We start from the raw sequence: 13,796 nt of genomic DNA, 5'->3' as shown, positions 1-13,796 counted from the left end.
ACTCCTTGGTACTCACCCAAGGAAATAAAAAACTTATGTCCACACAAAAACCTGCACATGGATGTTTATTGCAGCTTTATTCATAATTGTCAAAACCTGGAAACAACCAAGTTGTCCTTCAGTAGGTGAAGAGATAAATAGATTGTGGAACATTCAGACAATGGATCAGGCTAAAAAGAAATGAGCTATCAAGCCATGAAAAGACATAGAGGAAACTTATGTGCATATTATTAAGTGGAAAAAGCCAATCTGAAGAGACTACATACTGTATGATTCCAACTATATGACATTCTGGAAAAGGCAAAATTATGAAGACAGGAAAAAGATCAGTCTCCAGGTGTTTGGAGAAAGTAGAGATGAAAAGGTAGAGCACAGAAGATTTTTAGGGCAATGAAAATACTGTGTATGATATTATAATGGTAGATACATGGCATCATACATGTGTTCAAACCTGTAAGAATGTACAACACCAAGAGTGAACCCTAATTTAAGCTATGGACTTTAGGAAATAATGATGTATCAATGTAGGTATCAATTGCAACAAATGTATAACTCTGGTAGGGGATGTTGATAATGGATAAACTGCATATATGGGGGAAGGAAACCTATGGGAAATCTCTACCTTCTCATTTTTGCTGTGAATCTAAAACTGCTCTTAAGAAAATAAAGCCATAAAAGCAGTTGTAGAACATAAAATATTCTCTTTTAAAATAAAATGGCAAGAGAACTTTTACAGCCTGATCATTATGATTTTTTTAACATCTTTATTGGAGTATAATTGCTTTACAATGCTGTGTTAGTTTCCGCTGTATAACAAAGTGAATCAGCTATATGTATACATATATCCCCATATCCCTTTCCTCTTGCATCTCCCTCTCGCCCTCCCTATCCCACCCCTCTAAGGTGGTCACAAAGCACGGAGCTGATCTCCCTGGGCTATGCAGGTGCTTCCCACTAGCTGTCTATTTTACATTTGGTAGTGTATATATGTCAATGCTACTCTCTCACTTTGTCCCAACTTGCCCTTCCCCCTCCCCCTGTCCTCAAGTCCATTCTCTACATCTGTGTCTTTATTCCTGTCCTGCCCCTAGGTTCATCAGAACCATTTTTATTTTTTTAGATTCCATACATATGTGTTAGCATACGGTGTTTGTTTTTCTCTTTCTGACTTACTTCACTCTGTATAACAGACTCTAGGTCCATCCACCTCACTACAAATAACTCAATTTCATTTCTTTTTATGGTTGAGTAATATTCCATTGTATATATGTGCATCTTCTTTATCCATTCATCTGTCGATGGACACTTAGGTTGCTTCCATGTCCTGGCTATTGTAAATAGTGCTGCAATGAACACTGTGGGACATGACTCTTTTTGAATTATGGTTTTCTCAGGGTATATGTCTAATAGTGGGATTGCTGGGTCATATGGTAGTTCTATTTTCAGTTTTATAAGGAACCTCCATACTGTTCTCCATAGTGGCCATATCTATTTACATTCCCCCCAACAGTGCAAGAGGGTTCCCTTTTCTCCACACCCTCTCCAGCATTTATTGTTTGTAGAGTTTTTTGATGATGGCCATTCTGACCGGTGTGAGGTGATACCTCATTGCAGTTTTGATTTGCATTTCTCTAATGATTAGTAATGTTGAGCATCCTTTCATGTGTGTGTTGGCAATCTGCATATCTTCTTTGGAGAAATGTCTATTTAAGTCTTCTGCCCATTTTTGGATTGGGTTGTTTGTTTTATTTATATTGAGCTGCATGTATATTTTGAAGATTAATCCTTTGGAAACACAAAAGAGCCTGAATAGCTAAAGCAATCTTGAGAAAGAAAAACGGAGCTGGAAGAATCAGGCTCCCTGACTTCAGACTACACTACAAAGCTACAGTAATCAAGACAATATGGCACAAAAACAGAAAATATAGATCAATGGAACAGGATAGAAAGCCCAGAGATAAACCCATGCACATATGGTCACCTTACCTTTGATAAAGGAGGCAAGAGTATACAATGGAGAAAAGACAGCCTCTTCAGTAAGTGGTGCTGGGAAAACTGGACAGGTACACGTAAAAGGATGAAATTAGAACACTCCCTAACACCATACACAAAAATAAACTCCAAATGGATTAAAGACCTAAATGTAAGGCCAGACACTATAAAACTCTTAGAGGAAAACATAGGCAGAACACTCTATGACATAAATCACAGCAAGATCCTTTTTGACCCACCTCCTAGAGAAATGGAAATAAAAACAAAAATAAACAAATGGGACTTAATGAAACTTAAAAGCTTTTGCACAGCAAAGGAAACCATAAACAAGACGAAAAGATAATCCTCAGAATGGGAGAAAATATCTGTAAACGAAGCAACTGACTAAGGATTAATCTCCAAAATATACAAGCCGCTCATGCAACTCAGTATCATTATACTTTTATAGACATGTTTACTGCCATATTTAACTCCTTAATATCTAGTCACACTGGGGACTATTCCATTTCAATGGATTTTAATACTTTCATGTCTTAGTTCAGGCTACTGTCTTTACCTGAAATGCCCATCATCTCATTCTAACTCTCATAAAATCCTAATTCAATGTTGAAGATTCATCTCAAATAACTATTTGGTGGCATTTTTGAACAGCCTCTTCCCTCCTCTTTTTTCTGCCAAATTAAATATCAGCTCCCTCCAGGGTACTTTCTTAATATTCTATATATAAATATTGGTTGTTTACTTGTTCACATTTCTAAATTATTAACTCCTTCAATGCTGTAATCCTAAAAAGCAGCACCTAGTTCAATTCCTGATACAGAAGATACTCAAAATAGGTTGTCTGTATACATATATATATATAGATCTCAAAGCAGTATGAATGACACAGATGTATGACAAAGAAAAGATACAGCCAGGTACTTATAAAAAGTAGTAAAACACTAATTTTAATATAATATGATCTTTGAAGATATAGCAAAGACTGTTTTTCCTTAATTATTACACAGATTACATATACAATTTGTGTGACAAACATGCAATCCAGTAGTACTCTCTAGCAGTAATTTTCTGGCAATGGTGTAAGTACTGCACTTAAATTTTTTCAATACTTCTTTACTGTGAATGCTATTTTGTAGTCTTACAAAAATAAGAGGACATCTTCAGTCAAATATTTAAGTTTATATTACTGCTACACACCTATATCACAGGTTTCCAACCAGTAAATGACAAAAAGGTAACATACCAAATGAAACTGATCCACCTTCGGGATTCCATCCTCATTTGTCTCAAATTCCTGATTTTGAACAGAAAGCTGTTAAAGAGAATGAGAATGAATAAGTTCCCCATGTACCAAACTACCGATCCTATAGCAGAGGCCAATCTGGAACTTTTCAGGTTCTAGAGAGAAGAGCAGAGCTCAAAGAAAGCACATTAGTTCTTGCAGGATAAAAAAACTTTCATAATAACAACTACCAAACAGTCCCTGGGGCTCCTAACATATTAATCAGAGTTGATGCACATACTATAAGCACTTTTAATACTTCCTCACTTTACAAGCAAATATATTAAAATTTTGTAGCACTCCCATTCATGGTTCTACTTTATGTCCACAACCATTTTCTTCTTTCTTCTCATCTTCAATTTATAATATCTTGCTCTGTTTTCAAGTACCTCTGCGAACTGCCTTATATCCTTTCTGGCACAAGATAAGGTATTTAATAAATTAAGGTAAAGTCAGCCAAAAGGAAGGCATATATACACAAGGCTGAAACTCTGGCAAGAGGACTAGATTACTCTCATAAATGTAAGAACTGCAACAAACAGGTGGTTCCAGAAGCTATGAGAGTAAACACCACCACCCAAGGAAGGGCTGTACAGTGAAAACTTTAGTAGGATGTGGGCTAAATCCTTGGGAACACTAACATTTAACAGATAGGCAGTAAAGAGGAGTAAAAGAAATGCCCAGTCACAGAGGCAAAAGAAGAACTTAGAAGGTACTGTGTCATAGAAAACAATGGGTAAAGTAATTACTGTGGATTTTTTTTCCAATAGATCAGACTTAACCGTATTTTTAGGCTAAAGGAAAGGTAAAGAATAAAAAGAAAAGAAACAGACTAAAGATACAGTGAAGACAGAAGAATGGTAAAAGTGAGGTATTAGAACAGGAGAGAGAATGGGATCAAGGTCACATGCAGATGGCTTGCACTAGAGAAGGAGCACTTTAATTCTCTGAGATAGGAGTAGAAGACAGAAGACCAGGTAAAGAGGTGACCAGTTTGTAGACAGAAGCACTGAAATTTTATGGAAAGCACATATCATGATCTCAGTTTAAAAAAAAAAATTAAGAGGCAAGGTCTACTGAAAAGAATGGGTATAAGATATAGGTAGGGGCTTGAGGAAAGCAGTAAAAGGTTTAAAGTAATCGTTGAGGGAAATTTGAGAATGAACTAGCTGTGGGCAGGTGAAAGGACTAAAAGAAAGCACTGAGGACCTAATAGAAGTAAGACTGATATGGTGGTGACATTCTGCAAAAGCATTCAGTTCCCAAGGTGTTCCAGAGGTCCCATTCCATACCAGTCTTCCCTCTTAAAATAAAATCTGAATAAAACATAACCAACAAACCTAAGAAGACTCCGAAAAGTGGAAATAAGAAGCTAAAATGGAAAGAAGAAAGCAAAGTGGCTAGGAACCTTAGGATTTAAGAAATGACACAATGGTGAATTCCCTGGGTTTTATTTTTGGCTCTCCTATATCCCACAATGGATGCTAGAGAAGCCTGCAACCCAGAAATGGCAAGAGCCACAGACCAAAACAGCCCCAAGAAAAGCCTGCTCCATCTAGCTAAAGGACTGTGAATAGGGTAGTCTAGCAGAACAGAAAACCTTTTGGGTAACAGCCTCTATTCCAGCCAAACACCAAAGGAAAATCTGTGTCAGCAGGGCTGAGTGGGGAGCTGAACTCCCACCGTACTCATCAGCAAAAAGGCAGAACAAGGTTGTATGTGATGGCACTAGTTGGCAATCTACTCCAAGGGGTACTGTCAGTGGGACCCAGTGGGGAGCTATCTTCTACTACCACTCAACAGCAACAAAGTGGAAAAAGCAGTGTGAGGCAGTGGTAGCCAGCACTCTGTTTTTCCCTCTCCACTCCCCAAGTGACAGGAGGACCCAGTGGGAAATGAAACTTATACCCTCACCAGGTAGCAACAAGGTACAAGGAGGTGGAATAAGGTAGTGGTAAAGCAGTAATAGTTCAACACATTGCTCCTCCTGCTCCCTGCACTCAACAGAAGGATGAATTTCCACTCCCAACCATCAGGAACGAGAAGAGGCAAAGTAATACAAATCAGCATTCCACTTTTGCTGAGGTGGTGTCAGCAGAGCTCAATGGGGAGCTGAAGATCTAAACTCATCTGAAACTGTACACTACACCTAAACAAGGTAACTGTCTGCAGAAAATGAAGATTAAATAGGATGCAGAGTCTCAGAACATAATACCCCAAATGTTCAGGCTACAATCAAAAATCACACGTCAAATTTAAAACCAACAAAATCTTAAATGACAAAAAGACAATCAACAGAAGACATCAAGATGACACAGATGCAAGGATTATCTGACAAGGATTTTAAAGGAGCCATCAAAACAATGCTTAGAGATCAATTTGAAACATGCATGAAAGAAAAAAAAATAGAAAGCCTCAGCAAAGAAGACAGAAGATATAGAGAAAACCAAACAGAAATTTTAGAAATGAAAAACAACAACAGAACAACAGAAATAACTCACTGGTTTGGCTCAACAGCAGAATGAATATGACAGAGGAAAGCACTGATGAAACTGAAGATAGAATAACAGAAAATATCCGGATTGAACAACAGAAAGAAAATGAACACAGCCTCAGGAACCTGTGGGACAATAACAAACGATCCAAAATTTGTATCATCAGAGTCTCAGAAAAAAAGGAGAAAGAACGTAGGACTAACAAAATAGTTATATGAATAACAGCTGAACCAAATTTCACAAATTTGTTAAAAACATAAACAAACTGAAGAAACTGAGCAAACCCCAAAGAGAGTAAACCCAAAGAAATCCGTGCTAAGACACATCATAATCAAACTTCAGAAAACTAAAAACAAAGAAAAGTCTTAAAAACAGGTGGAAAGAAATATCACATTACCTATAAGAGGACAATGATTCAAATGACAGTGGAGTTCTCATGAGAAACCATGAAGGCCCAATGAAAGTGGCACAGCATTTTTGAAGCACTGAAAGAAAAGAACTATAAACCCAGAATTCTGTACACAGCAAAAAATATCCTTCAGAAATGAAGGTGCAATTAAGATACTCTCAGATGAAGGAAAACTAACAATTTGTCACCAGCAGACTTACCTTGAAAGAATGGCTAAAGTAAGTTCTTAAAATAGAAAGGAAATGATAAAAGAATAAATACTGAAACATCAGGAATGAAAAAAGAACAATTGAAAAGAGTAAAAATATGGGTAGATGTTATAGATAATCCTCATAAATAACACACTTTGAGAAGTGAACTCCAAGCTCTCTGCACTTGGATCCAATAAGAAAGCAATAATGAGTCTGAGGTTCTTGGCTGGGTCTCAAAGGAGGTCCAGAAACACATGAAATTCCTGCACAGAGGAGGGCATTAGAGATGTTAGTGGCTCCATCCAGCCTGGAAGCCTTAATCCTCCTACATCCAATTCTGTAAAAATGAGATCCATTCCACTCAGTCTGCTTAATTACGATATTAGCATCACTTCCAGATTTTAGGGGGCTGCCACCCATTTTCCTTCTCTTGAGATTTCTCTTAATTGGAATATTTGTGAAAGGCACTCATCATAGGCCACATTAGCTGGGTCTAAAGGAATGACAGATATGGAATATTACTTTTCCCCTTGTCTCTTAGTTGGGGATTAAACATCAAAACAAAGCATAATGTATAAAAAGTACACCTGACCTCTAAACAGGAGTGTTACTCACATCCATGCAAGGCTTTCTAAAAGGAGGACTTCTCACCAAAGAGCTCATAGAAGACAATGTTAGAGATGCCTTAATAGGGCACTGTAAAATGTAAGGGACTTCATTGTAATCAGTGCAATGACACTTATTAGTAACTTATTTCCAAAGCCTGGGTCCCTTCAGCAATTGTTCATCATTGGCTTCAGTGAAGACTGCACATTCAAGGCTTAATATGTGATGTGAATGCAGAAGGTGGTCTTGAACACAGCCTCAAGTCACTGAAATTCTGAGATGGGACGTTACTTAAGAAGTGATGGCCTTCTCTGACTTTCACATGCCTCACGTCTACACTTAGGATGATGATGTGCTCCCTCACATGGTTGCTTAGGAGGATGCAATGAGATGAAGTTCATAAAGCACTTATTAACTAAGTTCCAAACATGCACTATGTGCTCCCAGCAAGGGAGGATGTTATCACCATGTTATAAATACACATAATAATGTCCTTAAATTAATAAATATAATGTTTGGTCATACTCTGGAGAAAAATCAAATATATGTGCCTTTTATAGAAATTAGTCTCACAAAGAAATAAAACCTTAAAAAAATAGACTATTTTAAAAATCATATATAGCAGACCACAAAACATATCTAGAAACGAGGGTTGTCTAAAGAGGCTAAAGAGATGAATAGGAGTCAAAGGGGATACAGGGTAGCCTAGATGTTATATGATGGGATCCAACGCTGAAGAAGAAAGGAAGAGAAGCTAGGAGGTTGCTGATAGACTAGGGAGAAAGGGAAGACAGTGGACAAAACATATTGGAGATTTAAGAGCAGTTATAGTAAAATGAGAGGATAGGAAGTCCTGTCCAGATAAAAATATACTGGATCGGATTCTTTACTTTTGTAAAAGAAAACTATAGGGAATCACAAAATCCTGGTTTCGGAAGGTAATTGAAACTGCATGAAGGTGTGGGTCTCAAATTGTTAACGAGGTCCAAAAAACGCAAAGCTAAGTTGTTCAATGGGGGATCAATATGACCACTAATATCTCCTAGGAACATCTCTGGAGTTGGAATAAAAAGAAAATCTTCAAACAAGGTTCCAAAGAAATGTACAACGGGCCATGGTGGAGAGACCAGAAGATGAACACACCAAGGAAACATGGCACATTTTATTTAAAAAAAAAAAAAAAAGCCTAATACTTCAGCACATAATTGTGGCTGAAATTTAAACATTCATTTTGATATCATAAAGGCATGCTTTCATTCAATTAATATTCCAGTGACAGCTCTACACCAGGGACGCTTCTAGGCATAGGATCCACTAGCAAACAAGACAGACAAGCTACCTGAAAGGAGATTACATTCTATTGGCAGAAGCAGACAATAATAAAGATAAATAAAACACATGTATAGCACATTAAGAGAAAACTAAAGCAGGGAAAAGCGTTGCATTTTAGAGAAGTCCATGCTAAAAAAGTGTCATCTGAATAAAAGAAAATAACCATTTACTTCTCTCTATTTTAAAATTATTCAGCTTCCTCACAGTAGCACCCACACACAATTTTTTTCAATATCACATCAGAACCATTCTAATTTTTAAAACTGGCTTCTAGAAATGCCTTTAAGAATTTCATTATAACCCAAAAAAATACAGAAGAACCTTAATACAAACAACTTTAAGATAAGACTACCTGCCAAATGTACCAGTTAAAAGACATGATTTATTGCTTGAGGTAGAAGGGGTGCCAACACTCAAACACTATAATTTTCTGTAGTTGAAGGCAGTCTTCAGAATCTTTCTGTCATTTAATCTGGGTCTCATAACAAAAATGATCCTAAACCAAAATATCTTATGATATGCCCCAAAACATCCAGTCAGTATTCTAGTGTTTTAATATCAAATAAGCTGTTACTTTCATTTTTGCTAATTCCAAAACTTTTAAAAGCCATATCGTGACAGTAATCTATTCATGGCTCTGGAAATAAGATTCTTCGCTAATGATTCCAGTTTAACTCTGAATATTGTCTTTTGAAGCATAGCCCTTGAGTCTTGACTTTTTGCCCTTTTATATATTTTACACTATGTGTTTCTATTGTAACTTGCCCAGTTCTTTGAGGAGGAAGATCAAAGCATCTGTAACCTCTGGTACTAAACTAACTTTCCTATCAATAAAATAGCTGTTTTTTTAAAAAAAGAACTTGAACAACTAGAAAACAGTTTTTTAGTTTTTTTAAGATATCACAATAGCTCCAAAAAAATGAAATACTTAGGTATAAAATCTAACAACACATGTATAGGATCTATAAGCTCAAAATAACAAAATGCTGATGAAACAAATCAAAGAAGACCTAAATAAATAGATTCACGGATTAAAAAACTTAACATAGTAAAGATGTCAATTATTGAAAATGTCAATTCTCCCCAACTTGATCAACAGATTTAATGTAGTTCCAGTCAAAATCAAAATCACAGAGGCTTTCTGTGTATATAGACAAGCTGTTTATAAAATGTGTATGGAAAGGCAAAGATATCTGAACTGCTAAACAATTTGAAAAAACTGTTTTACTAATCATACAATTTTAAGATTTACTATAAAGATACAGTAATCAAGATAGTGTGGTATTAGTAAACAGATAGATATATAGATCAATGGAACAGAATAAAGAGTCCTGAAACAGACTCACACAAATATTACCAACTGATTTTTTACAAAGGTGCAAAGGAAATTCAGTAGAGAATCATAGTCTTTCTAATAACTGGACAACCATATGCAAAAAAAAAAAAAAAAAGTGGACCCTGACATAAACCTCACTCCTTACACAAAAATTACATCAAAATAGATCCTAGATCTAAAATGTAAAACATGTAACTATAAAGCCTTTAGAAGAAAATATAAGAGAAAATCTTTATGACCTGGGGTTAGGCAAAGACTTCCTAACTACAATACCAAAAGCATTACTCATTGAAGGAAAACAATAATAAACTGAACTTCCTCAAAATTAAAACCTTTTTGTCTACAAAAGACACTATTAGGAAAATGAAAAGACAAGCTACAGACTAGGAAAAATATTCAAATGACATCTGACAAGGGATTTGGATCTAGAATATATATTTTTAAATGCTCACAACTCAACAGTAAGAAACCCAATTTTTAAAAATGGGCAAAAGACTTAAACAGACACTTCACCACAGAGGATATATGCAAGGCAAATAATCATCAAATAAAAAGATGCTCAACATCATTACGCATTAGAGAAATGTAAAACCACCATGAGAAGACACTATTACAGACCTAAGAGAATGGCTAAAACAGAAAACAATGGCAATATGAGGTATTAACAATCATGCAGAGTGTCTGAAACTCTCATACAGTGCTGGTTCTGAGAATGCAAAATGGTATAGCCACTCTGGAAAACAGTTTGGCACCACCTTATAAAGTTATACGTACAATTACAGTCTACTCAATAATCGCCCCCCTATTTATTCTAGAGAAGTAAAACCATGTTCACGTAAAAACCTATACACAAATGTTCCTAGCAGCTTTATTTGTAATAGCCAAAAACTGGAAACCCGAATGCCCTTCAACAGATAAACAAAGTTGGTACATCCATATAATAGAGTACTACTCAGTCACAAAAATGGAACGAACTATTGATATACTAAACAACTTGGATGAATTTCAAAGGCATTATGCTGAGTGAAGAAGCTAGTCTCAAAAGGTTACATACTGTAAGATAACATTTATATGACATTCTTAAAAAGACAAAGCTGTAGTGATATAGAAAAGATCAGCGGTTGCCAAGGGTTAAGGGTTAGGAAGAGGGTATGACTACAAAGGGACAGCACATAGGATTTTTTTTTTTTTTTAGTTAGGGAACTGTTCTGTATCCCAGTTGTGGTGATGGGTATACTAATCTACACATATGTTAAGATTCATAGGCCTGAACACCAAAAACCAATCAACTGTACTACATGGTAATTTAAAAATAAAAATTTTAAAAGAACTTAGTCAACATTAAAGATGAGCAGGAATTCACCACAATAGTGTCTTTACTCATAAAGCTCTTTACTACCAGTTAATGAAGAAAGGAAATTGGTGGAATAAAGACTGCTATTACCATACTTAAGTGATATTTTATGATAGCTCTCAGGAACATAAGAACATTTGAGTCATTCACTTTCGTCCTGATGTAAAGAATAAAGAGATTACTAAAGCAATGACAAAAATGATGCCAGTACAATAATTTCTATGGCTATGATGGTTCTTTGAAACCACACAAATTTAAATACGTATGCCAGCATAAGGCTAAAACTTGGGAATAATTAATTGTTGAATGGGATTCCCACTGATTACCACTTGGGTAGGTATAAATACTCTTTTTATAACAGTTTTATTGAGGTATAGTTGATGTACAATAAACTACATGTATTTAAAGTATATAATTATAAATATTTTTGATATATGTATCCTGCTACAAAATCATCACCACAATCAATCTGGTGAACATGGTGATCATGCCAAAAAAATTTCCTCATGCCCCTTTGTAATCTATTGCTCCCTTCCTCTCTACCCTCAATCCCCAGAGCACTCCTTTCTATCACCATAGATAAGTTTGCATTTTTTAAAATTCTATATAAATAGAAACATAAAATATGTACTCTTTCTTTCCTTTGGCTTTTTTTAGCTTGGCAGAATTATTTTGAGATTCCTCCATATTACTGGGTGTAGAAGCATAACCTGAGAGATACTGAGGATTCAGTTCCAGACCACCACAATAAAGTGAATACTGAAATAAAGTGAGTCATGCAATTTTTTATGGTTTCCCGTAACATAAAAGTTATGTTTACACTATACTGTAACCTATTAAGTATGCAAGAGCATTATGTCTAAAAAACAATGTAAAGGGGGGACCTTCAAGATGGCAGAGGAATAAGACGTGGAGATCACCTTCCTCCCCACAAATACATCAAAAATACATCTACATGTGGAACAACTCCTACAGAAAAACTACTGAATGCTGGCAGAAGACCTCAGACTTCCCAACAGGCAAGAAAATCCTCACGTACCTGGAGAGAGCAAAAGAAAAAACAGAGACAAAAGAATAGGGACGGGATCTGCACCTCTGGGATGGAGCTGTGAAGGAGGAAAAGTTTCCACACACTAGGAAGCCCCTTCACTGGCAGAGACGGAAGGTGGGCAGGGGGGAAGCTTCAGAGCCACGGAGGAGAGCTCAGCAACAGGGGTGCAGAGGGCAAAGCGGAGAGATTCCCACACAGAGGATCGGTGCTGACCAGCACTCGCCAGCCTGAGAGGCTTGTCTGCTCACCCGCCAGGGCCAGTGGGGGCTGGGAGTTGAAGCTTGGGCTTCGGAGGTCAGATCCCAAGGAGAGGACTGGGGTTGGCTGCGTGAAGACATCTTGAAGGGGACAAATGCGCCACAGCTAGTGGGGAGGGAGTCCAGGAAAAAGTCTGGACCTTCCTAAGAGGCAAGGGACTATTATTTCCAGGTGTGCGAGGAGAGGGGATTCTTTCCGTGTCTGTCCACAGAAAGCAAAGCAAAACCTAAACGAGCTCCAGAGATGGGCACAAGCCGCGGCTATCACCTCGGACACCAGAGACGGGCATGAAACGCTAACTGCTGCTGCAGCCACCAAGAATCCTGTGTGCAAGCACAGGTCACTATCCACACACCCCACACCCCCACCCCAGGAGCCTGTGCAGCCCGCCACTACCAGGGTCCTGTGGTCCAGGGACAACTTCCCCAGGAGAACATACAGCATGCCTCAGGCTGTTGCAACATCACGCCAGCCTCTGCCACTGCGGGCTCACACCGCATTCCAATTATAACTACCGTACCCCTCCCTCTCCCCGGCCTGAGTGAGCCAGACTGCCCTAATCAGCCGCTGTTTTAACCCTGTCCTGTCTGGGTGGGAACAGAGGCCTGAAGACAACCTACATACAGAGGCAGGGCCAAAACCAAAGCTGAACCCCAGGAGCTGTGCGAACAAGAAGAGAAAGGGAAATCTCTCCGTGCAGCCTCAGGAGCAGCGGATTAAATCCCCAAAATCAACTTGAGGTACCCTGCATCTGTGGAATACCTGAATAGACAACGAATCATCCAAAAACAGGTTGTGGACTTTGGGAGCAACTGTAGACTTGGGGTTTGCTGTCTGCAACTGACTTCTTTCTGACTTTTATGTTTATCTTAGTATAGTTTCTAGTGCTTGTTATCATTGGTGGATTTATTGATTTGATTGCTCTCTTTTTCTTTTTTTATTATTACTACTTTTTTATTCTAATAATTTTTAAAAATTTTTTTTATTTTCATAATTTTTTTGAACTTTTATTATTTACTGGGTTTTTTTTCTCCCTTTTCTTCTGAACTGTGTGGATGAAAGGGTCTTGGTGCTCCAGCCTGCTGCCAGGCCTGAGCCTCTGAGGTGGGAGAGCCGAGTTCAGGACACTGGACCACCAGAGACCTCGCAGCCCCACATAGTATCAATCGGCTAGAGCTCTCCCAGAGATCTGCGCCTCAACACTAAGACCCAGCTCCACCCAACAGCCAGCAAGCTCCAGTGCTGGACGCCCCATGCCAAAAAAACTAGCAAGACAGGAACATAACTGCACCCATTAGCAGAGAGGCTCCCTAAAATCACACGAAGTTCACAGACACCCCAAAGCACACCACCACATGCGGTTCTGCCAACTAAGAAGACAAGATCCATCCCCACCTACCAGAACACAGGCACCAGTACCCTCCATCAGGAAGCCTACACAATCCACTGAACCAACCTTACCCACTGGAGGCAGACACCAAAAACAACGG

The 13,796-nt window shown here is 37.9% G+C and overlaps 1 protein-coding gene across 1 annotated transcript in view; it reads right to left on the bottom strand.

Moving 5' to 3' along the window:
- STK31 (serine/threonine kinase 31) overlaps positions 1-13,796 on the bottom strand; it is a 91,858-nt gene that overhangs the window by 17,729 nt on the left and 60,333 nt on the right. Inside the window, 1 exon segment of the mRNA XM_082472203.1 lies at positions 3,236-3,304. Within this exon segment, the coding sequence (XP_082328329.1) occupies positions 3,236-3,304 (69 nt within the window).

This window comes from Balaenoptera physalus, assembly GCF_965194825.1.
Source record: "Balaenoptera physalus genome assembly, chromosome: 8".
In the NCBI taxonomy this organism is placed as follows: domain Eukaryota; kingdom Metazoa; phylum Chordata; class Mammalia; order Artiodactyla; family Balaenopteridae; genus Balaenoptera; species Balaenoptera physalus.
The sequence above is the reverse complement of the archived record's forward strand: the minus strand, read 5'-3'. Positions and strand labels throughout refer to the sequence as shown.